Source organism: Cornus florida, unplaced genomic scaffold (genome assembly GCF_030987335.1).
Source record: "Cornus florida cultivar Cherokee Brave unplaced genomic scaffold, ASM3098733v1 CherokeeBrave_3.0.0_Hap2_Chr09, whole genome shotgun sequence".
NCBI lineage: Eukaryota > Viridiplantae > Streptophyta > Magnoliopsida > Cornales > Cornaceae > Cornus > Cornus florida.
Genome location: NW_026775579.1, coordinates 93129451 through 93152803, shown reverse-complemented (window position 1 = coordinate 93152803; position 23353 = coordinate 93129451). Strand labels below are relative to the sequence as shown.

The window sequence follows — 23353 nt, the reverse complement described above, 5'->3', positions numbered from 1 at the left end:
ATTTGGAAAGCTGATTCAGAGCTCTAAATCTTTCATGTTATGAGGGAAGTCCAGTTCTCGAGTTTGGAAGGTCAAAATGGCAAGCAAAGACCAGGCTCTACTGCTGCCAGAATTCAGCATTGGCACCCTTTTGTTGCTCAAGACTCCACAAGGCCTTATTCTTGTTCCATTTTGGCCAATGAACCTGAAAATGCATAAAAACATAGAATTGGAGTTAATCTACATAAAATAATTAATAACTGGACTTTGTTAATGTAATTTAGGGCGCTTGAATATACATTATTCGGCGCTTATCACCTAATAAGCAAATAACACAAAAAAACGACGACGTTTGACTTATATCTGTTCCTTTTATCTAAACAGTACTTCTCTTTCTCGTCTCTTCTCATATTTATATTCAATGATCACCTTTTATATTCCATAATATTTACTTAAATTCAAAATTGCAACAAGTTTAAGAGACAAAAATTTTATTATCTTAGCATGCTATGATAATTGAAAAAATGTACGGATAGAAGCAATTGGTGTGAAAAATGTAAGAATTTTTAGGCTTTCATTATTGAATATGAAAGGTGATCGATACTGTTATGAGAATTCACCTTATTGTTAATCGATCTTAGATGCTCTTCAAGACAATCTACTCCTTCTCTAGGGTTATAACGATGAGTTACATTATACGAGAGTAAATAATAAGCAACAAACGCCGACGTTTGACATATCTTTATTCTTTTATATGTACGGCATTTTTCTCTATCTTTTCATCTAAATTTTGTATATTAACAAGGCAATTCAATTACTATAATCCTAAACTAAACCACACCCCACCCCAATATTTGGAGACATATCTATGTATAAGGTGTTTCTACTATTTTTTTATTTTTATTTTTACTTACATGGTGTGTCACAATTACTCATATATACCCATATGAAACTTCTAACTTATAAGTTTTAAAAAGATTGCAAAACATAAATTAATTAATTATAATGTAAATACTAAGAGTTTTTCACACCAATTTCCTTCTACCCATACTTTTTTTCTATTTTCATAGCATGCAAAGACAATAAAATTTTGGTCTCTTAAACTTCTTGTCATTTTGAATTTAAGTAAATATTATGGATTTGGGCTGGGCTTGACTCTATCCTCAAAGCCTACAGCAAGTGACATACACTGTATAATTGTGTTTTTTTTTATGGGCTTGACATATACGTAATATATAGCTGGTTGGATTCAAATTAAAGCCTTAACATTATGAACCAAAATGGACAACAAATTTAGGCCCACTGCATCATTTGAGATTAGGTGGACTTCATTGACATCATTTCTTACCATCTTTTGAGAGAGTTCTAGTATATAAAAAAATTTAAAAATTAATTTTTTTTTATTGGTCGGGGCTTAGGCAACAGCATTTGTTTTGTAAGGATATGTCATTAATTAATTTTAAATAGAAATATCAATATATGCATATATATAGTATGTTCCAATTATAAATAAATGGATATATATCCTTTAAGTATAAAATCAAAAAATTAATAAATAAATAAAATGAATGCGGATTGATCCAAAACAAAAAGAGAGAAGCCAAGCTGTCTATATAAACAACACTTCCCTTTCACTAACATCATCCAATCTCGTCTTAACCCATACATATTCCACGACAGTCTAATATTATTAGTACTGTAATGAAGAGTTTATTTCTCTCCCCGAAATTCACCTTTCTTACCACCATATTTGTTATACTATCAATCCAATGCCTTGTGATGGGGGCACAAGATTTGATAGCCTCAACATGCAAGGCAACGCCAAACGTTCGACTCTGTGTCTCAACTCTGCGATCAAACCCTAAAAGTGCCCATGCAGATGTTGGAGGCCTGGCCATCCTTATGGTCGATGCCACGAAGGCGATGGCGACTCAGACGCTGCAACAGATCAAGACGCTTAAAGGGTCCACCCCACAGTTGCGGAAAGCCATTGATGCGTGCACTTTTGCTTACAAGATGATTTTGGAGGTTGACATTCCAGAAGCTTATAAGGCTTTGCCTAGTAATCCCAAGTTTGGTGAAGGTGGTATATCTGATTGCGTCGTAGAGGCCCAAACTTGCGTGACGACGGGCGTTCCAATACGCCAAACTAAATGTAGTGAATGTGTGGTACAAGAAAAGCCTTTTATGTCAAATTTAAATTTATAAAAACCACTACCAACACCACTACTAACGTAGCAAGAGTGAGTAGGGATCGTCCCAAGGGATTATACGTGTTGGAATTTCAACTTCGACTCTAGCGTACCAAATGATTGCAAAAGAGAGTTGGGTTGGTTGATTACTTCTAGAAAAGAATTAACTAAAATGCAATAAAAATAAAACTAAGTAGAGATAGGGATTTAAGAGATGAGAAGAGAGGACTTAGGGTGTTGGAATCACCACTAAGCTCATGTAATTAACCACTTGCTTTCCATTAATGGGGAATACATTGTTGTGAACAAAATTGGTTCGACTAGTAAAGGTGACTCAACAAGTGTATAATGTCTAAACAACATGTGAAAGGCTACAATATATCTATTGGAAGAGGAATATATTGTCTAGACAACATGTGAAGAGAACAAAATATCAAATCAAGTCATTAAACCTTTCATTAAGCTCATAGTCCAAATAATTCACAAGGATGACTTAGTTAAACATGTATTGTCTAAACATCATGTGAGAGGCCACAATATATCGATTGGGAGAGGAATATATTGTCTAAACACATGTGAAAGATACAATATATCATAACAAGTCATTAATCCTTCATTAAGCTCAAAATTCCATTACACCACAATATTAGAGCATATGTTTCTTGCATTCAAAAACATGGAACATCCATTAAGCACTAATGTCTAGCCATCACTAGATTCTCAATTAACCACACATAGACATGCAATTAATATAGAAAAACTAGTGTAGAGTTCAATTCCCCAAATAATCACACATAAGACAACATGTAATTAAAATAGAGAATCAATGGAAGAATTAACCCATATGAATCATGTGAGACATAATTCCTAATTTAATCACACATAGACATGTAAATAAACTAAAGAATTAATAGGAAGAATTAGACCATGGAAATCATAGAAATATACCAAGATTCATGACATTCACAAGGCTAGAACACTAATCACAACAATATATATAAAAATCCCCAAAAATAGAAATACAAGGGTTTAGATTACACAAGACTTAGGGCTCATCCAAGCCCTAAGTGTAGATCTAGTCAATCATGGAGGAGGTGGACGTAGTCATGGAATCAAGCTCCAAACATGGCTCCATCTTCTTCTTCTTCTTCTTCTTTGAAGCTCTAGAGATGGAGAGATAGTGGATTTAGAGATGTGTTCTTGAGATGTGCCTTCACTTCTCTCTTTTCTTCTAACCCTAATCTCTAACTTTTCTAAAGAGAGGAAAAATTACAATATAGAAAATAAAAATGATAAAAAGCCTAAAGAATCCCCCTTTACAAATGGGTTGCTTCCCTTTATATAGAAGGTCATTTTCTTAGTCACTAAGTCTAGAATATATGCTCAAAAATATCTAATCCCGCAACTTTTTGGTAGGTGAACTTTTGGGCGCGCACGGAAAAAGTGACAGCTTGCTGCCAGCATGTCCAGTTCGATCGATCCAACTTATTTTCGATCAATCCAACTTTTTCGATCGATCCAACTTTTCTGATCGATCCAACTTTTCTGATCGATCCAACTAAAAGTTCGATCGATCCAACTTTTTCTGCGATCCATCCAACTTTTCAGCTTTTCAGTATCAGCTTCTTTTTGCTCCAAATCAGCCTCTTTTTGCTCCAGATCATCCCTAAGACTTAGTTTGACTCCAAAAAGGCCTTAAGAACTTATTTTTAGCCCATTTTAACATTATTGACCTGAAATAGACAAAAATACAAATAAGTACTAAAACGGGTAAATAAGATAGATAAAGGTCCTAGAATACTCAAGCTTAAGGGGTTTAAATGTGTACTTTTCAGCGCTCATCATTGCGCGAATGGTTTGAAGCTGTTCAATTCACCGGCCACTGGTTTGAACCAAGTTGTGCATGACCTCTCTGCTGTGGCCACCTCCATAATTAGGATGTTGCTGTGAGGGGTTGGGTTGGTGTATTCGTGGATGTATTTAATTATCATCCTCTAAAATAAATAGATAAATCTTTTTTTCTTTTAACTTCGTCCTTTTGTTATGGAATAAAGTTTTTGATGCTCATATTGTTGCTTGAGTTTTTTTTGTTCTTTCCAAACTTTTTTTTTTTTTTTTTCTCCATTTTGATGGATGATTAGCATAGATTCGACCAGTTAAAGCTGTTGCCCTAACCATGATTCTACTTATGTGTCCGTAAAAATTCGTAAAAATTAGCTATATGCTGAAATCTAGAACAAATGTATTAGAAATTGAATTTAAGTATGTTAAAATCTCTTTTAAATATTATTACTTTTAATTTCAATACACTTTTTGTGTTTCATGCATGCCATGGTCGTTTAAAAAAAATTGAGAGGATCGGATGAGACTATGAGTTGATAATCTTTTGATAAAAAAAGGAGTAGTTTTTATTTATTTATTATTATAACTCCTCAATGGTATTTCTGTAATTCTTGGGTTCACTTGCTGGTACCGTATGATTACAGTGGGATGGCCAGCATAGTTCACTTTTCTTTTTTCAAATAATATATTTTACATCTTTTTATATATGTCTTTTGAATTTAAAATTTCAACCTTGAATAATTTAAAAGAGCAAATTAATAACTTTTTATAAATTAGTCTCTCTATAAGTGACACTTAAATTGAGATGAAAAGAGTATGTTTTATTGTTTTAATTACTGTGAAATACCTAGGGAAAAGAGAATAAATACTATAAGATAACAATCTGGCCTCTGGGTACATTATTGACCTTACTGATCATTCAGAGCATTGGACCTTCAATTATCTATTTCTTGAGAATGGAAATATTTGACAGACAAAACACATGGCATAATGGATGGATCGATCCTTAAATCTCTAGGTTAGGGATTCTGGCCACATAATTTGTGAAAAAATAACAACTCTTATATGTAAAATAACGAGTCTTATATATATATATATATATATATATATATATATATATATATATATATATATGTGTGTGTGTATGCTAATTAAGACTAATTAATTGATCTAGTGCTATATTTTGTGTGTGTGTGTGTGTATATTTACAAAAACATGTGTTTTTCTTTTCTTTTTTTGGTTTTATTGATAAAGTTCTATGAGTTTAGAAATGGTGATGATGCATTCCACTTTTAACTAAATACACTGCACATTTTTAATACTTTATTTTATTTCACCTTCAGGTTCCCTTGGACGTGAAATATTTTTTAGAAAATATTTTTTTATTTTCTAATGTTTGATTGTCATAAAATATTTACGAAGAAAAAAAATATTAAAATTTAACAAAAATAAATTATACATTAATTTTTGGCAAGTTAGTTTACATGACCAATTCGATGGACTCGACCTCAATCTCAACGTAGACCTTTGTTAAATACTGACAAAGTAAAAGTAAAAAAATATTTTACGTCCAAACAAACAAGTCTAAGTGTATAATGCATTTTGTTAAAAGAGTAATCGATTTCATTTATAATTTTCGTAGAATAGGTTTGATTGGGGAATCGAACCTCCCAGCAGTCGCGAGACTAAAACTCGTTCCGTTACCACTTGGCGTCAGTCATTCTCATGATTGTTTTCTATGGCCATAATCGTTCGTATGAAGCCCCTTTCTCTGCCGTTCACATGTTCTTACCTATTTAGGGGTCAATCTATGTTTCTCACTCCTTTCTACGTCCATATATTCGATATCCAACTTCCGCTTCTTTTATTATGACAGGTGGAAATTCTTCCTTAGCTGGTGTGTGAAACAGGGGCGGAGCTAGGATTAGAAAGTAAGGAGGGCTAAAAATAATTAAACCCATGATTGTGTCATCCATGCTCTAAATACAGAATTCTCATGCATCAGTCATTCAATTAAACCCAATAATTTACAACCTTCTAATACATTTATACTTCCAAACTCTAACATTATTTCACAGTCAAGAATCTACTGAAGTCTGCTTCATACAAATATTAAAACAAACACCTGTAATAATGCAAAATATATATATTCCTTATCAACGAACTCACATTAGAAAGCAAAACATATGTGTTCCGCCCTTGACTAGTTATTAATCCATTATATAGTAAATTACCCAATTTAACAAGAAATCATCAAGTCATCAACACAGCCCTTTTTTTAAAAAAAAAAATTTTACAAAAAAATAAAATCAATATTTCATTGGATTAACAATAATAATCCATGATATCCATTCACCTATACCTTAGTGCCTTACACACGAAGAGTTTTGGTCTTCTTCCATAGACTATCAATGTGTTCGATTTATTGTGTTGGTCCCTTTTATATTTTATTATGGTTTCTTTTGTGATTGGGTATGTCCATGGTTCGTGGACTTGCTCATAATTAAGGCTTAGCCTTTGTAAATTTTATAACTCTTTTTATTTATAGAAATAGTATGAATTGGGCCAAGCTGATAAGAAGAGTAATACATGAGCTTATAGGAACAATAGTACTAATTTTTTTTTTTTTTAATTGGACCTGGGCTATAGCCCAGGTTAGCCCATTACTAATTCTTCCCTTGGTCTGAGAGTGATCATGCTTCTTGTATGGATGATGGATAGTCATCATCTTCTCGTTGTTACTTGGCGATGCCACACTCTGATTTCTATTTTTTTATTTTTTTTATTTTTTTAAGTTTCATGCATTCTAAAACTAAGTCACACAATTTGTTTAAAGAAGCCCCATTCTCAAGCTCGCACGCGAATTTGCAATATGAGAATGAATTTGCACAAAATTCGCGAATTCAATTTTTGCAATTTGCAAATTTATTTTCTTAATTCGTAATTTCCATACAAATTTATTTTACATAACTAAATTTGTTAAAGTACCAGTGACATGGCATTGTTATACTATCATATATATATATATATATATGTTTGAAAATATATTACTGAAAAACTTCTCAATTAAAAAATATTACAAATAAATTACACATTGAGAAAAGTTAACTTATTTATTACATATATATCATTAATGGAATAAATAATCATAAATACATTTACATATGAATTTAAATAAATAAAAATATATAAATTATATATGTCATGACCTGATATAATTTTATTTAAACTTAATATACAGACGCTCTCGATCTCAAAAATTTAGACTTTGACATTTTCGCACTCACACTTTTACTCCCGTTCTTGCACTTGCTCCCGCACTGTGTGACTTAATTCCAAACTAAATATCTAATGTTAAAAAATTAATTTTCTTTCAAATTTTTATTTTTTTATTTTATTTTCCACTTTTTTACTGTTAATTTTCATCTTATGTCAACTTCTATTGCTTTAAATATCTCAAAGATAATGGGACGCCGACACATAATGGTGTACGAGTATGGCCAAAAGAGTGCGATGCAGCAAATCTTTAAAAGTGCAACCTGTGGCCAAAAGCTTGTCCAAGTCAACTCCACCCGATACTTTTTACCTGTTGACCGGCCATTCCGGTGCCTCCTACCCCCCTCAATAGCGAGGGTCCAACCGGCTACACCCGGTCACTACTTTCACCTCCATAATGCATTTATTGACTTCCTACCTACTACTAAACACTCAGGACTTCCGTACAGTAGGCTCTATGACATGATGTAGATCTCGTCCGTCCGTTTCTCATACTCGATCTGAACCGTCGGTTAAAGTGTCTCAGCTCGACAGAATCTAACTGGAACAACCTCCATTTGATGTTTACTTGTTTCATTTTTCTTTAACTGACCCGACTCCGAATCTTACTCGCTGCTGTGGCGCGTGTAGGTTATATTTGAATTTGCTATCAATTCATTTATTTTTTCTGGAAAAAAAAAACAAAAAATTTGCACTCGCCCTCACTGACGCTGGATTTTGATTCTCATTTAATTTAACAAGTTTGAACAAATTTGATCAAGGAAAATAAACACAAAATGTAATATTTACAACTACTATTTAGTGGAATTAAATTTTAAACAATACTTATGTCCTCACTAGTGAGGATCTACAATATACTGACGGTTTATATGAATCAATAATAAATTAAAACATCCTATAAATAGTAATCGAATTACTATATCTAATTTAGTAAGTGAGTATTTATCCCCACCATCTCCGATTAAATAATTAAGGGTAGGGGTGATCACGGATCGAATCGGTTCGATTTGTGATAAAGTTCAATCCGAACCGGTCCCCACGAATTGGAGAAATTTGAAACCGAACCGATCCGTAGGAACCTTCAATCCGAACCAAACCAATCATTGAAATAACAGATCGAATCGGATCGGTTTGGGCAGATTGGGCTTTTCAAATAACCCAATATAATTACACTTTATCACCAATTAAAATTTCAAATTAGTAATTAAAAACTAATAATTAAAACTAGAAAAATAAAATAGATTTGTAAATCATATACCCGGTAACATGCTAATAGTAATAACAATAAAATTTGTAAATTATATACCAAATAACAACAATAGATTTGTAAATTATATACTTAATAATAGGCAATATAAATTATCCAAATAGAATAATGAATAAAAAATAAATAAAAATACAGTAAGTATATTCAATATTGTATGTATATAACTATATATATACAAATTACTAATATATTATTTAGGCAACGGTTCAGATTAGTATTTTCAGGATACAATTCATTAACCGAATCGCAAATAGCGGATTACTATTTTTCAAAACCATCACCAAATCATGAGATATGAAAACCGAACCAAGCCACACTGAACGAATTAGTTCGAACCGGATTGACAAATTATTTGTTCACCCCTAATTAAGGGTAAAGTACAACACTCCCTGAGGTTTGCTAAAAGGACACTCAGATACAACTTACTCTATTTTGGAACAATGACATCCCCTTATGAGATTTGCAAGCCAAATAGAGCCTTAAAATATGTAAAAAGTCAATTTTGCCCTTTACTATTTTATTAATTTTAAGTATAAAATATTAAAATAATTAAAAGACCAAATTACCCTTGCCTCTTTCTCTCAATTACCCTTTGCCCCCTCTCTCTATATCTTCAACAAGAACAAGAACGAAGTCAAAAAGAAAAGAAGTCGGCCCTGGCCCATCAAAAGCTTGTTTAGCAATCAAAGCAGCGAGCAAATGAAGAAAACGTCTAATGGCTGGTCATTCTTTTTTTAGTCTTTATTTGGGGGTGGTGGTTGCTTTAGCCTTAATTTCATTGACTTCAATTACCCCAAGAATCAGGAATCCGAGGAAGTGACCGACCCTCTAGCATTTCATAGGTTTTTCGAAGATTGAAGCCTCAATTCATAGGATTCAAATGCTTCAATTGTTGAATCTTTCGCGATTGAAATAAAGGGTATATATATACATCTTCCACTGCGCAGCCGCCACCAACCATCCACCGCCACGCCGGTTAGTACCGTCACCATTCCTCTTTGACGTCGGCAGGGGCGGAACCAGTATTCTATGGTTGGGGGGCCGAACTTACAATTAATATAAGACTATTTTAAGCCAAATATATATATATATATGTATATGTATTCAAGGGTGGATCCAGAATTATATAATGGGGTGGGCTAATTTATTATAGAGTGAGCTAAGACTGCTAAAACCTTTTTTTTTTTTTTTTTTTTTTTTGGGTTGGGCTAAAATTGCCTCTAATAATTATTATTATTATTATTTTTGTGGGCTCAAGTCCACCAGAGCCCATCCCTGGATATTATCGCAAATAATTATCTTTGAGACAATAAAATTCATATATTATCGATTGGTAGTTTGACCATCGTATAACCAATTAACCTGAAATTAATCAATCAATTAGTTATTTAAAGAAACTTTTTATTTTATTTTATTAAACTTCAATAACAAACACAAAAAACATACATAAAATAGTTAAGCCAAAATTTTAAAATTTTCAACCCTAAAGTAAAGTGAATATATTATCTATTATTGCAATTGATTTTAATTTAATATAATATTGAAAGGTTTAAGGAAAAAAAAAAAAAAGTATAAGAAAGTTGTGTATTTTTAATAGAAATTTAGAAACCATTTATAGTAGTAGGTGTTGTTGCGGAGGCACGCGGTTGTGGCAGTGACGGTAATGGTATGGATTTCTTAGTGGTGTGTTGGCAGTGGTTGTGATGGTTGTGTGTGTGTAACGGTGGTTGTGGGGTTGTGGGGGGTTTGGCGATGTGTGTGGCTGTGTTATAGAAAGGAGCATTTAAGTCAATAAAAATTATTATATTTGTCAATTTTATATCGAAAGGTAATATAGTCAATTCATCATTGTAAGGGTGTCTTTTGTCCATTTTATCAAGTGTGAGGGGAGTCTTTGTCCGAAAATAGGCTAAGTTTCATCTATCCTTTTGGCAAATATCTGTGGGTGTTGCTGTACTTTACCAAATAATCAGAGATGACATGTCAATTTATTAGATCCACGTCAATAACTAATATGTTGTAAATCCTCACCCCTGAGTACCTAAATATTGTTCTTAATTTTTTTTCCCCTCATAAGTAACTCACACGCATTGGTATTATGCCCATTTATAACATCTATTTAATGTTATTTCCATGATAATATAATTTTATTCAAAATTCTTATACGTGAATTTACCTAATATTATTTGTGTTTAATAAATGAAATAAATATGATATGTATTTTTTAATTAATATAAACAAATGAATCATGGCTAGGCATAGCTTGACTCATTTATAGCCTTCTATATATATAAAAAAGTATATAATTAAATTTATAAATTTATAAATTAAGTAAGTGAAATGCTCATGCAAAAAGTAAAATATCAAATACAATTATGATATTATATTGTGTAGAAAAAATAACAATTTAATCTTTGCATGGTAGGACAAAATAATCTTTGCATGGAAGGACAAAATTTGAGTTGGTAAAGTACATCTATCATGCTTGGTAGTAGATTTTAAAATACTTTAAAACGTTTGATACTACCATAATTGTCGTCATTATTTACGAAAATAATAATAAATAAATAAAAATTCGAAGTATATGTATGTCATTATTGGCGCGTGGTAAACGCTCCATATGGGATCGTGGGATTAGCACATGCTAATGCATAACTGCTTAAGTGTAATTGAGCCGCCGGGGTTACGTGTCCTTTTCTAGTTGCTACAAAGTGGTACGTCTCTTCTAGTTCCCACATTTTCCACTCCTCTCTCTCTCTCTCTCTCTCTCTCTCTTCAAATTCTGCCCATCTCTTTATTACACACACACTAGAAGGAAGAAAACTAAATTTTCAAAGTGACCTTATTCCCAAAATGACCTTAGCCTTTAAGAAAAATTTGGGAATTAAAAAGACACTTTTGAAAATATATAATCGTTTTATTATAATTTTTTATTTGGACAACAAATTTTTATATTTAAAAGACCTACTATTATGGAAGGAATAGAATAGTAATAATGGGACATAATATTCATACTTCAGTACTATTATTTTATAAAAAAATAAAATAATCTGGTGTTCCATTTTTTAGGAATAATTTTTATCAATTTTTTTTTATTGAAAATTTGAAGTAGACTGCAAAAACAATAAATGTGAATGCGAATATCATCTACTGTTAAAATTAATAAAATTAATTCAAACTGAGTATTCGCTAGTGAATGATCAATTGACATTTTTAGTGCCTAAAAAAATTGATTACATGAATTATAGTAGTTTTCATTTAATAGTAGAAGAAATGATATTGCATAAATATCACTCTTAGGTTAAGTAGGAAAGTTAAAAAATACTATTATAAAGAACAAATAAATCTCTTTATATAGCAGTTCTGATTTAGTCATATCATCAATTTATTAATTTTTATGTTGAAATTTCAATCTATAAATGGTGAAGGTTCATGCCCAGAAGGTGACATCACATATTCACATGACTTGCCCACTATATTATTTTAGTCATATTCTTAATTTTTTATATATATATGAAAATTTGTTTATAATATCCCCTAAAATTATTTTAGTTTCTAAAATTTTCCTTTAATTTTTTCTTATTTTCCTTTTCCTCTCTTTAAATTTCCTTTAATTTTCTTAAAAAAAATAAAAAATTCTTCTTTAGACTTTAAATTAAAATCCTGACTTCGTCTCGTGACCTAATCTAAATTGTAAGATTGAAGTCTATGAAATTTATAAAAAATTTGATAGGAAAGAATCATCTTCCCATTTTTTATAAATAGACCCGACTAAGATACAATTGACGGAAACAAAATAAACTGTAAATTTATTTCTTTATTGTGCTATAACCAAACAACCACATGCACTATTTCATCTCACACTATCATAAAAATAGCAAGTTGAGTTTATAAAATTCTTTCCTTTATGCGCCATTGAACCAAGACAACCCCTAAATGAACACGTGCACTATAAAAAGTTGTCCATATTTCGACCATTGAAGCCTCTGTCTTATTGGACAAATTATATTCAATCTTTTAATCATTACCTTATGCAATAAACCCCCAAAAATAAAAATAAAATCGAAAGACAAAATTTTGTCTAATGAGCCGACAAATGCCTTGTCACTCCACTTTACCAAATCACAGGGGCAATTTCGCCATTCCACAATCACATTCAAACTGTTTATTACCTGTTTCAGTTCCTAACTTCAGTATTTTACTATAACTTTTCCGCGGAAATAACCACTTTTCTGTTTAATTGGCGCACATATATATATATATTTATATATAGAAGAAAAATTGCCCATAAAGCTTAGAAAAATCAAACTCTTTGGAATTGGTTGAAGAGAGAGATAAAAATAAATACTAAAAAGAAACTTTTAGAGAGAGAAAGTAGAGAGAAACAAACGTAATCCAAAGCCATTCACCCATTCAGAAACCTTTTTTACTTTCTCTCTCTAAAACATCATCCCACTCGATCGGACCCCTCCCATCCCATTCCTTACGCAGCATTCTATCAGTTCACACTCGCACGAATCTGTATAAAGCTATATGTAAAGTATCATATATTCGTATATATATAATATTGTATACATATACATATATATATATATATATATATATATATAGTTATATAGTCTGTGCAATGGAGAGGTACCGTCGGACACCGGCGACGGATGGGTCACGGTCCGATCCGGTGGAGGAATGGAGCTCGGCGGGAGGCGAAACCGGACTCGAAGGTGAGTTTGGTGTCTCTACATTTCAATCTCAATTGAATTCAGTGAAATTTCGCTTGTTTTGATATTGTCTATTGCAGTGAATTTGTAATGTGGATTGTTTGTGAATTTGTTATGGTGTTGATTTTGCAAATGTAGATTCTATGTGGCAGATGGGATTTGGCGGTGGAGGTGAATCGTATCCAGAGAGGCCCGACGAGGCCGATTGTATTTACTATTTGAGAACAGGGTTTTGTGGATATGGTTCACGGTGTCGGTTCAATCATCCCCGGGACCGCAGTGCGGTAACTTTTTGAACCCTATCATGCTATGTTCAAATTTATGTAATTTAGGGCTTAATTTAGTTGGTTTTGGATAGATTTGATAAATGATCATTGAGTTTGTGGTTGTAATTCAGTGTGATCTTGTAATTAATCTGATCTGTTGTGGGTTTATAGTCAGATTTGATGCTGTTTGTGTTTTGAAATCAATACGCCATTAGTGAAATTTGATTAAAAATTGTTGTCAGGCTTTGGGTGCTTCGAGAGCTGGTGGAGGGGAGTATCCGGAGCGAGTGGGCCAAACAGTGTGCCAGGTACTCAGTTTAAACAAATCTGATTGATTTTTGAACTTGGAATTTTGTAAAATGTTTGATATTGTACTATATACATTTGGTGAAATTTAATGGGTTACATCTCTGTGTTCATTTGCCCGTTCTATAAAAAGAATGAGCCTTTGTTTTGTTGATTATTGTTTTGTTGTTTTTTTCTTTGGTTATGCATATGAAGTATGGTTCTTTTGTATTAATTACGCCCTTTTGTATTGAATATGCCGTTGTTTCGCTATTTGTAGTATTATATGCGAACCGGAATGTGTAAATTTGGTGCTTCCTGCAAGTATCACCATCCAAGACACGCGGGAGGATCTGTGAACCAAATGGCACTTAATATTTCTGGATACCCACTAAGACCGGTCTGCGATTTTATATTGTTTTTACTGCTTCTTTTATCTTTTGGTTTCATTTGCATTGTACTTCTTGAAATTTAAGTTGGTTCAGAATTAGAGTTCTTGTCACAGGATGAAAAAGATTGCACGTATTATGTGAAAACTGGGCACTGTAAGTTTGGTGTAACCTGTAAATTCCATCATCCGCAGCCAGCTGGCATACAAGTGCCAGCACCAGCACCTGGACCTTTGCCAGCACTAGCTCCTGTGCCAACACCGGGAATCTATCCAGCTATGCAGTCTCCTTCTGCTCCATCATCTCAACAATATGGATTTATGGCCAGCAACTGGTCAGTTGCGAGGCCTGCTCTGCTTCCAGGTTCATATATCCATGGGGCTTATGGTCCCATGCTGCTTCCTTCTGGAGTGGTTACGGGTTGGAATCCTTACCAGGTATGTGTGTTAAATTCCTGGTTTGATTTTGAGATCCCCCATCCACCCCCAAGTATTTACATTTTGTCAACTCACCTGCTGCAGGCACCCATAAGTCCAATAGCCTCCCCTGGTACTCAACCCACTGCCGGAGGGGCCCCTATTTATGGGATAACACAATTATCTCCTTCAGCACCGGCCTATACAGGATCTTATCTATCCATACCTTCTTCTGGTCCTTCGGGCAGCAGCCAGAAGGAACATGCATATCCGGAAAGACCTGGCCAACCTGAATGTCAATTTTATATGAAAACAGGGGACTGTAAATATGGATCCTCCTGTAAATACCATCATCCACGAGAATGGAGTATGCCAAAAATGAGTTTTGCCCTTAGCCCCGTGGGTCTTCCTCTACGCCCAGTATGCATCTCCACTTACATGCTTTCAAATTTTGATGTTATATTTTGAGGATATGGATTACTTGTTTGATCTTTATTGAGAAAGTCTCTAATAAAATTATCTTCTTCTTATTTTTATTATTTCCTTTTGAAAGAATTGATTGCATAATATTACGTTTGATATATTCCTATGTAGGAGTCTGAGTCTTACTTTTCTGATTCGTCTTTGCAAGTTGCGACCATCTAATAGAAGTCAGAAACTATGTTTTTGTGTGGCACCTGTGTTTGTATGTTACACATAAACTTTTCTAACTCTTTTCTGGGATGCCAAATTTTCAAGATCCAAGAACTAGAGTTCATCATCTATCATAAATATAATGTTATTTTTCCAAAGTTACCTCTTAGCTGTTAATATTTTATTTTCACACACAGCATGACAGCATTATTAAATTTTGAGTAATGTTTCTGAAGTACCAAGTCATTGCAAGTTTGTTTGAAAGACTCTACTGGTGTTGTAACAAGAGCAAGTTGACAGATTGAATCAAAATCTTCTTCAATATCTCCGATATCAATTTCTTGCTGCTTCATGAGTTGGAGTTCTTTCTTGGTTTCTCCCGGTTTTTTCAGGGTTTCTTCACTCTATTTGTCTGCTGCAATTTTCTTACTATTTAAATGTAGATTTTATATCGAATAATATTCTTTTTATGGAAAAAAAGTCGAATGAACTCTTCTGCCACTTATTTTATCTATCATTTGGGTTGCCCTTAACTTCTGTTATATTTCCAATAGTCATGAAATCTGGAATGAGGGTTGGATTGTTTTGTGTTAAGATATTATTGTGAACCCTTTTTATGTTCTGATAGTGCATTGTTGGGAGCAATTGTTATAGTGGTGTGTTTTTTTATCAAAATATGGCAAGTTTAGTAGTAAAGAAAACGATGATAGAAGCATCAAAATTCCTTGTAATCGGGCATTTTAGTTGGACTTGTATATATTTCCAATTCTAACACTAGCATAGAAGGAAGTCCACATATTGAGATTTTTGAAATTCCTGTAGTTGTGACTGTTGCATAAACAAATATGGGCTTTTGGTCAGATTTGCTTATGTTATGCATTCTGTTATACTTGAAAGAACCGCATGTTATTTGATGCATAGAATACATAAACTCTCTCTGTGTTCTTAATTGAGACTTGAGGTTCTTCTTTTGCTGAAGTTTTGCTTGCTTAAAAATATCCTGGAAGTACGGTTTGGAGGAGGGGACGGGGTTTAATGGAAACTAGAAATGAACTTCAGATTTATAGAAGTAGCTTTCATTTTTATTTTCTGGTTAGTAGTAAGGATTGAGCCCGACTTTACCCCGTTAACATATTAGCCCCCATTTAACATATTAACAACTACCATTGGGTAATGATGGCAGTGGGCCAATGGCAGCAAAGTTGTTTATTGATGGAACTAACTAGAGGAGAATGATCCATGTAGTTATTGTGAAGTAGTAGGGATCAATGCTTTCTTGAACTGAATTGAGTTGATTGTTATGGTAGTTTATTTGTGTGTTTGTTTTTTTGAGTGATGCTGTTTGGATAAGACCCTCACTTCGAGATCCTCAGGGTAAGACCTTTCACAGTTGATCATGCAAATGTCAAAGAAGGCAAAGACAGTAGTTAGGTGTGAGTCATGACACAAGGATTGTTAAAGCTTCATTGATTGCAGTTAAGAGCTCATGGAGCTTTTAGAACTACTTAGTTACTAGTTGAAACTGTTTTCTTTTCTGGAAGCAATAACACAAAGTAGTTCTATGAAAAAATTTCCATCATCTCAGGTGGTATATCTTTAATGTTGTCCACTCCACTATTTTACGATTTCATTTTAACAAGCGTAATCTGCTGAAGGAGTGAATTAAACTGTAATTTTTATATCTCTGTCATATTTAGAGACCTTCCTTGAGTATTTAAGTGCTGATTATTTGGGTTTGGACAATTGGAGATTTGGGCTTGAACACGAACAGGTGCTACAAAGTGGTTATTATTGTTCCAGTTGTTGAGGTTAAAGCAATGGATTGTTTAGCTCGGAATCCTGATCAAGAATTGGAAGTTAGGATTCCCTATTGTATAGTGGGACTGGTTGTAAAGTGGAGTTCTTGGATTTTATTAGAGGCTCAAATGGATTAATTGTAACAGAATTACTGGTAAATTGCTTGACAGGGGACTTAAGCATCGGGTTACCTTCTATCCTTCCAGATACATTGTCAAGTAATACACACCTAGAAAAATAGAGTTAGTTGCTCTTTGTACTTGAAATCTTAGATTAACACATCAAAGATGAAATAGATCAGCTAGCAAGGCCATCCAACACACCTTAAGATTGACATAAGTGATCCTAAAGCTCACAAACAACAATGCATTGTACAAGGATATATTCCATTGGCTCCTACTTTAAACTTTTTATTATAGATTGTTGTTAGACAAAATATGAAGCCGCTACGTGAGCAAGAAAATTAACCCCAAGGGCATAGCCTAAGGATAAGGTTCTCACCTCACATCTTAGAGGTTGGGAGTTCAAATCCCTTGAGGGCCACCACAATTTTTTGATAATTACCTAGTTCATGTGGGGGGACTGTGTATATCTGGTAGAATGGACTATGGAGTGTTGTAAGAGGCCTGGAAAAAAAAATGAGCAAAAAATTTGAAGATGACTACAAAGTTTTATCTTTTCCTAGCACAAGGCGCCCTGGAAGTAGATTCAATCAAATAATACTTTTTTGACCTTCCACAGATGATGATAATCGCTGTGCTTTTCTAGGATTCGTTTGATTATAACTCACAAATTTTGGAATTAAATTCAACTCCTAGTCATGGGGCATTCTAAAAAAAATTGTGTATCTATCAGCTTTGGCTATCGTCTAATGGATGTATCTCGTCAAATGCATTCTTCTGCATCACCTGGCTTTAAATTCCATTTTATCTATCTTCGAAGAGGCATTCCCATTATCTTTGTTATACCTGATAGGCACTTCTTGCATCTTATCCACTTTGAAACCTAACATTCCAAAAAATCAAAGCATTTAATATTTAGGGATATACACTTGCATATATGTGTCTGTATACTTAATATCTATATATATAGAGAGATATTTGTTCATGTATAAATGTATAACTCCTCATTTCTTTTGATTTGTTCACTGCTTTCGTCCTTAGGCTGAAGTTTTCATTATATTACATATGAACAGCCTTTCTATATTTTTTATTATTTGTGATGATCATATATTTTCCTTACTATTAGGCTGAAGTCTTCCATTTTGGAGTGACAGACTGTGGATCATGTTTGAAGTGTCAGACAGTGTTGCTCAAGTGTCCAAAATTTTGAAATTCATTGTCAAATGGTGGACCTTAGAAACTGGTGTCAACCATGTTCTAGGATTGTTAGTGTCAAAGAAATATTGGTATCTGACACGTTTCTTTGCGGACATGCATCCCATGTGGAAGTGTTGCCATAAATCTTTTTTGCACGCACTTAATCGTCTAGTGAGGCAGTAATTGAGAATTTTTTGTGGTGTCCCTTTGAAATCTACAAGTATTCTCCTCAATCATATATCTCAATCTGGTGTTGTCCTTGTATGCTTGTGACTTGACTAATCCTTCCATGTTTCTTATTTGCCAAGTGCTTTCTGCGCAAGGTTGCCTTCTTGTTTGCTAAATTGGGTGTGTTTGTGAGCAAGGATTAAATGTTGGCGCATTGGAGGTTCTGTTGGTTATGATAATATTATGTATAGCAAATGTGTTATCTGTTTGTACCAACTAAACCCATTAATCTCTTTTTCTTTGTTTGATGATTTTCAAGAAAAAAATTTATATATCTAGAAATATAGAAGGACCTAGATCAATCGAGGCTAAGCCTTAAAATGCACATATTTGATGGATTGTTTTGAAATAAAATAATAAGAATTTCGAGCATGCATACTCACATGTGTGGTTGGAAAATAAATTAGCTCTCTCTCTCTAATATAAACCCTATATTCCTTTCATAATTGGCTACTAATTTTGTAAAGAGTTATACTGCAAAAGACTCTCTTTGGCTTTACTAAAGGCTCTCAATACATATTTTAGTTGCTTCTTTTGGTTATAGCAAATACTCTCATTAAGGACTCTCTCAAGATTATTGTGATTCATTTTCTTTCTCCTCTTTGTCTCATGTTGAATATGGCAATATGCTATTAATAAGCAAGCACTGTAGATTGAATCAAACAAGTTTTGACAAATAAAGAATTCTCTACAGATTTCTTTTCTCTCTTAGCTGAGATTCCATTGATTTCTTCTAGGTCGGATTTAGTGACATTCCAATGTTTCTTCTTCTTTATTACATCTTTTTTGCATCTAATTGTCTGAATTATTTATCAGGGTGCACCGCTTTGCAATCACTATGCACAAAGTGGAGAATGCAGATTTGGGCTCTCATGCAAGTTTCATCACCCAATGGGAACACTGAGTTACAGTCCGTCTGCGTCTTCTCTTGCTGATATGCCTGTTGCTCCATATCCTGTGGGATCTTCAATTGGTACTTTAGCTCCATCGTCCTCATCATCAGACTTGAGGCCTGAACTTACTGCAGGATCCAACAAGGACAGCTTTCCAACCAGAATGTCATCATCTATGAGTGTGTCTAGTGGTTCAATCAGTTCGATTTTCTCAAAGAGTGGACCTCTTCCTCATTCAAATGTGCTGCAGTCTGGTCAGAGTACTAGCCCTTCAATTAGTAGCAGTAGCTCAGGTCATGGAGGTGAGATTCATACATCAAGCTGAGGAAAGATTCAAGAAAATTGTCATAACCCTGTTGATCAAATTTCACACCAAACAATATATTTTTGTCCAAGTCCTCTGATAGGAGGCTTGTTTTCTTGATCATCATGGTTCTACATTTCAGATCTAGAATGCCACAGTTCTATTCAACCCTCTGTTCATATACTCTTTATATGGCTACCGCCTGCATCTTGATTAAGCCATAGCAAAACTTCATTGATCCAGCCAACCCCATATAGCCTTCCAACCATCTCCTGAATAATGAGAGAGAAAGCCCGCTTCCATTGGGCCAATTTGCATCAATCTCTCCAATTTTTGGTGGTGTATATCTGTGCTGTAATCTTTTTTGGAACGAAAAAGATCAGTCGCACACTCTTTGTCCTTTCACATTGACTCTTTGTTTGTGTTTATATTTTGTGGTTCCTCTTCAACTCTGGAAACAAGCTTCCAATTCAACTTGCAAATAAATTTGAAGGTGATTGTGTTCCATGATTCTATCCCTTTTTTATCTAGTGTTTAATGTGTGGAGGGAAAAAAAAAAAAAAAAAGGATATTTCAGAGGCTTCAAGCAATGCATAATAGTACTGTCTTACATGTAATATGATGCATGGTTATGTTGTGAGAATTGAATTGCTTGAATGGTTTCTCAACAGAACTGTTACTGAATACAGGAAAAAAAAAATGAAGGAGAAAAACCTTTTGGTGTTTGGCTTGTTTTGGACGAAGGAACACTTGAACTCATACAGATTGTTGGGAATGCACGCTTTCATACCATAATTTTTTTCATTAATACTAGGCTGATATGAAGGTTATTTAGTGCAATTGTTCCTGCAATATTCATATGCTGTTATTCTGATCTTATTGGTATGATCTGATGCCATGGTTGATTCGCAATGAGATTGTTATGGCCTTGTAGTTGGATCAAAATGGTTGATTCTCAATTTTCATTTGGTCTATTTAATTAGCCTTTGTCACTAATTTTGGACTAGTGGATTCCCAAACTCTTCAAATCGGATTGTTTTTTCATTGGCACTAAACACATTTGGACGCTAATGTACTCCTTTGACTTGAACCCTAGACTTTTTATTTTGGAGGTGATGAAGTACCATTAAGCTACAATATTTTTAGTAAATCAAGTGGTTTGGATTCTTCCTTTACAGATAACAAATATATAATAAGAGTGACGAATTACATAACATATCATTTTTTAAAGGTAAGGTCGGGGGTTCGAGTCTATAGCCGAGTGGACATGTTTGAAGGAGTAATTTACTTGAAAAAATAAATAAAATAAAATAAAGGAAAAGAAGAAGCGTGAATAACAAGATCCCATCTTATGGTGAAAATTTTGATATTATATTTAATCAAGTACTAATTATATATGTATATAAATAACCACATATTTAAGCTTTCAAATTAATTTCTTGGCAGCTAATCATTTACCATCGTTCCCATAAAGTCAGAAGCACGGATTCAAGGACAATTCTACCTAGCTCCCACCTACATCGTATATGTATTCATGTGTGTGTGTATATATATATATATATAAACACGCCTAGGATATACATAGAGGAGGTCTTAAAGTTGATTTAGAATTGACAAGCATCCACAGGCTATCATCTTTTGCACTCCAGTTAGGCATGAGATTCTGATTAAAGCAATGAGACCTACATGAATGATAGTAATACAGAGATGAGATTCATTGCTCCAAATTCAGGCAACATTTTACCTTGTACAAATATAGAGATGATAACTTTATATCTTTCGCAAGATAAACCTATATATCATGAGTACCTAGTCAGGAAAAGAAAGCCAAGAGAACATTGAGGTGAGTTCAAGAACTAATATAATAGCTTTCTGGTCCTATCAAACTCATCCAAAAGAGAGTAATATCATGCATTTGGTATCTATCTATATCTAAAAATCAATGTAGTTTGTAATCAAACATATTTGTAGTTGGAGCTAATTTTTATATAAAAGTTAAAACAAACCTTCATTATCATATAAAAAAAAAAAAACAAAAACAAACATTCCAACTCTCTCTCTCTCTGATTCTCTCTCTCATGTGGGATCATGAGTGTAATTACAATTGCAAAAAAAAAGAGCAAGACATCAATAACACAAGAAAAAACAAAGTTGCATGTAAGTTGGAACAAGTAATAATTAATATACTCTTACTTCAAGATGAGACCTTCAAACCAGCGCTACTCAAAAGAGAGAGTATCCAAAGTCAATTACATCAACAAGAGGAGAAATTGAAGGTGATGAGCAAGTTGCAGCTGAAGAAGTTGCCGGAGGCATTAGCGCGTAACTTGGATTATCCTCCATGATTGGATATGAAGTTTCCATGCACCCATCTTGCACCACCATTGGGTTGTTGATCATAGCCGAGAGTTCGCAAGGATTCAGCTCCCATGAGTATTGCTCACCACCCCAATATCCATTATTAAGTTCATCAAAGCAAGGGAAATCTCCAGGGTTAGGAGCCAATGCTGATATACTTGAAGCATCAAGAGAGAGTTGATTGATTTCTTCACAATGTGATTGAATTTCAAGAAAGCTTGTGTTTGAGCCAAGGTTTTGATCATTTGAAGCGTTGAAATTGCAATTGTTGAAGTTTGTATTGGTGGGATTGGAAGGAGGCTTCAAGCAGTTATCAGGAACAATGCAGTCCAAGTAGCCTGAGTTTGTGTCACTAGAGAAAAAGAAGTTATTATTAGGTGATGAAGTACCATATGAAGATTGAGAACAAGAGTCATTATCAGATTGGATGGTGGTCTGATCAGTTTGACATATGTCAAGCTGACATTGACTGTTCTGATTGGTTGGTTTTTTAGTACTCTGAGTGGTGGTAGTAGTAGTAGTGAGGAACTGGGATGGGTGCAAGAGAGTTTGGACATCAAGTGGAGTGAGAAGAGAGTGGAAAGTTGTGTTGTCAGAGTATATGAAGTTGGTTCTTGCTTGGGTGCCCTTCATGGAAAGGGCAGCCCTATCATAAGCAAGAGCTGCTTCTTGAGCAGTGTCAAATGTCCCAAGCCAGTGTCTCTCTTTTGTTGTAGGGTCTCTGATTTCAGCAGCATATCGTCCCCAAGGGCGGCGTCTCACGCCAAGGAACCTCCCTGGCTCTGCTTGCTTCCTCCGGCCTCTTCGCTCACTAGGTTGAGGTGGGGATGTGTTTCGCTGAAGTAGCGAAAACCCCATTTGAGTTGGGATGGTTTCAAAGCTTGTGAAGGGTTTATCTGAGGTTTTGGAGGTGGACATTTGGTAGAGGTACTTAAATGTGGTTGAATGGGATAGGGAAGAACAAGAGGAGGGACTTATGTCTGAGACCTATAGCAGAGTTGGGAATGTAGGAGGTGAGAGGAGTGAAGTTTTGAGTTTGAATGGTAGTGTGAGGAAGCTATGGAGAGCCCTTTTAAAGACTCTATTTTGATCATGGAGAGAGGGCAAAAGGACACTGCACATGTCATTCACTGAAAGACCATCCTTCCTTTTTCACCCACTTTTAAAATCTTTTTTCTTATTTTCTATAAA

The 23353-nt window shown here is 34.1% G+C and overlaps 3 protein-coding genes across 5 annotated transcripts; 2 read left to right on the top strand and 1 right to left on the bottom strand.

Moving 5' to 3' along the window:
- Positions 1–1758: 1758 nt before the first annotated feature.
- Positions 1759–4515, top strand: LOC132273157 (cell wall / vacuolar inhibitor of fructosidase 1-like). Its single transcript, XM_059774180.1, has 2 exons — positions 1759–2051; positions 4007–4515. Exons 1-2 carry the CDS (start codon positions 1759–1761, stop codon positions 4119–4121), a joined length of 408 nt encoding a protein of 135 aa, XP_059630163.1. The 3' UTR covers positions 4122–4515.
- Positions 4516–12854: 8339 nt separating this feature from the next.
- On the top strand, positions 12855–20378 carry LOC132275261 (zinc finger CCCH domain-containing protein 32). Of its 3 annotated transcripts, none has more exons than XM_059776720.1 (7): positions 12855–13277; positions 13427–13558; positions 13783–13848; positions 14106–14225; positions 14331–14651; positions 14736–15050; positions 19424–20378. In XM_059776720.1, exons 1-7 carry the CDS (start codon positions 13215–13217, stop codon positions 19823–19825), a joined length of 1419 nt encoding a protein of 472 aa, XP_059632703.1. In that variant the 5' UTR covers positions 12855–13214; the 3' UTR covers positions 19826–20378. The 3 variants fall into 3 exon arrangements, with proteins under 3 accessions (XP_059632703.1, XP_059632704.1, XP_059632702.1); XM_059776721.1 differs by having other exon boundaries at positions 13413–13558; positions 14409–14651; XM_059776719.1 differs by having other exon boundaries at positions 13413–13558.
- Positions 20379–22027: 1649 nt separating this feature from the next.
- LOC132273490 (ethylene-responsive transcription factor ERF086) lies at positions 22028–23080 on the bottom strand. The gene has a single exon (XM_059774445.1). It carries the CDS (start codon positions 23078–23080, stop codon positions 22028–22030), a length of 1053 nt encoding a protein of 350 aa, XP_059630428.1.
- Positions 23081–23353: the final 273 nt, after the last annotated feature.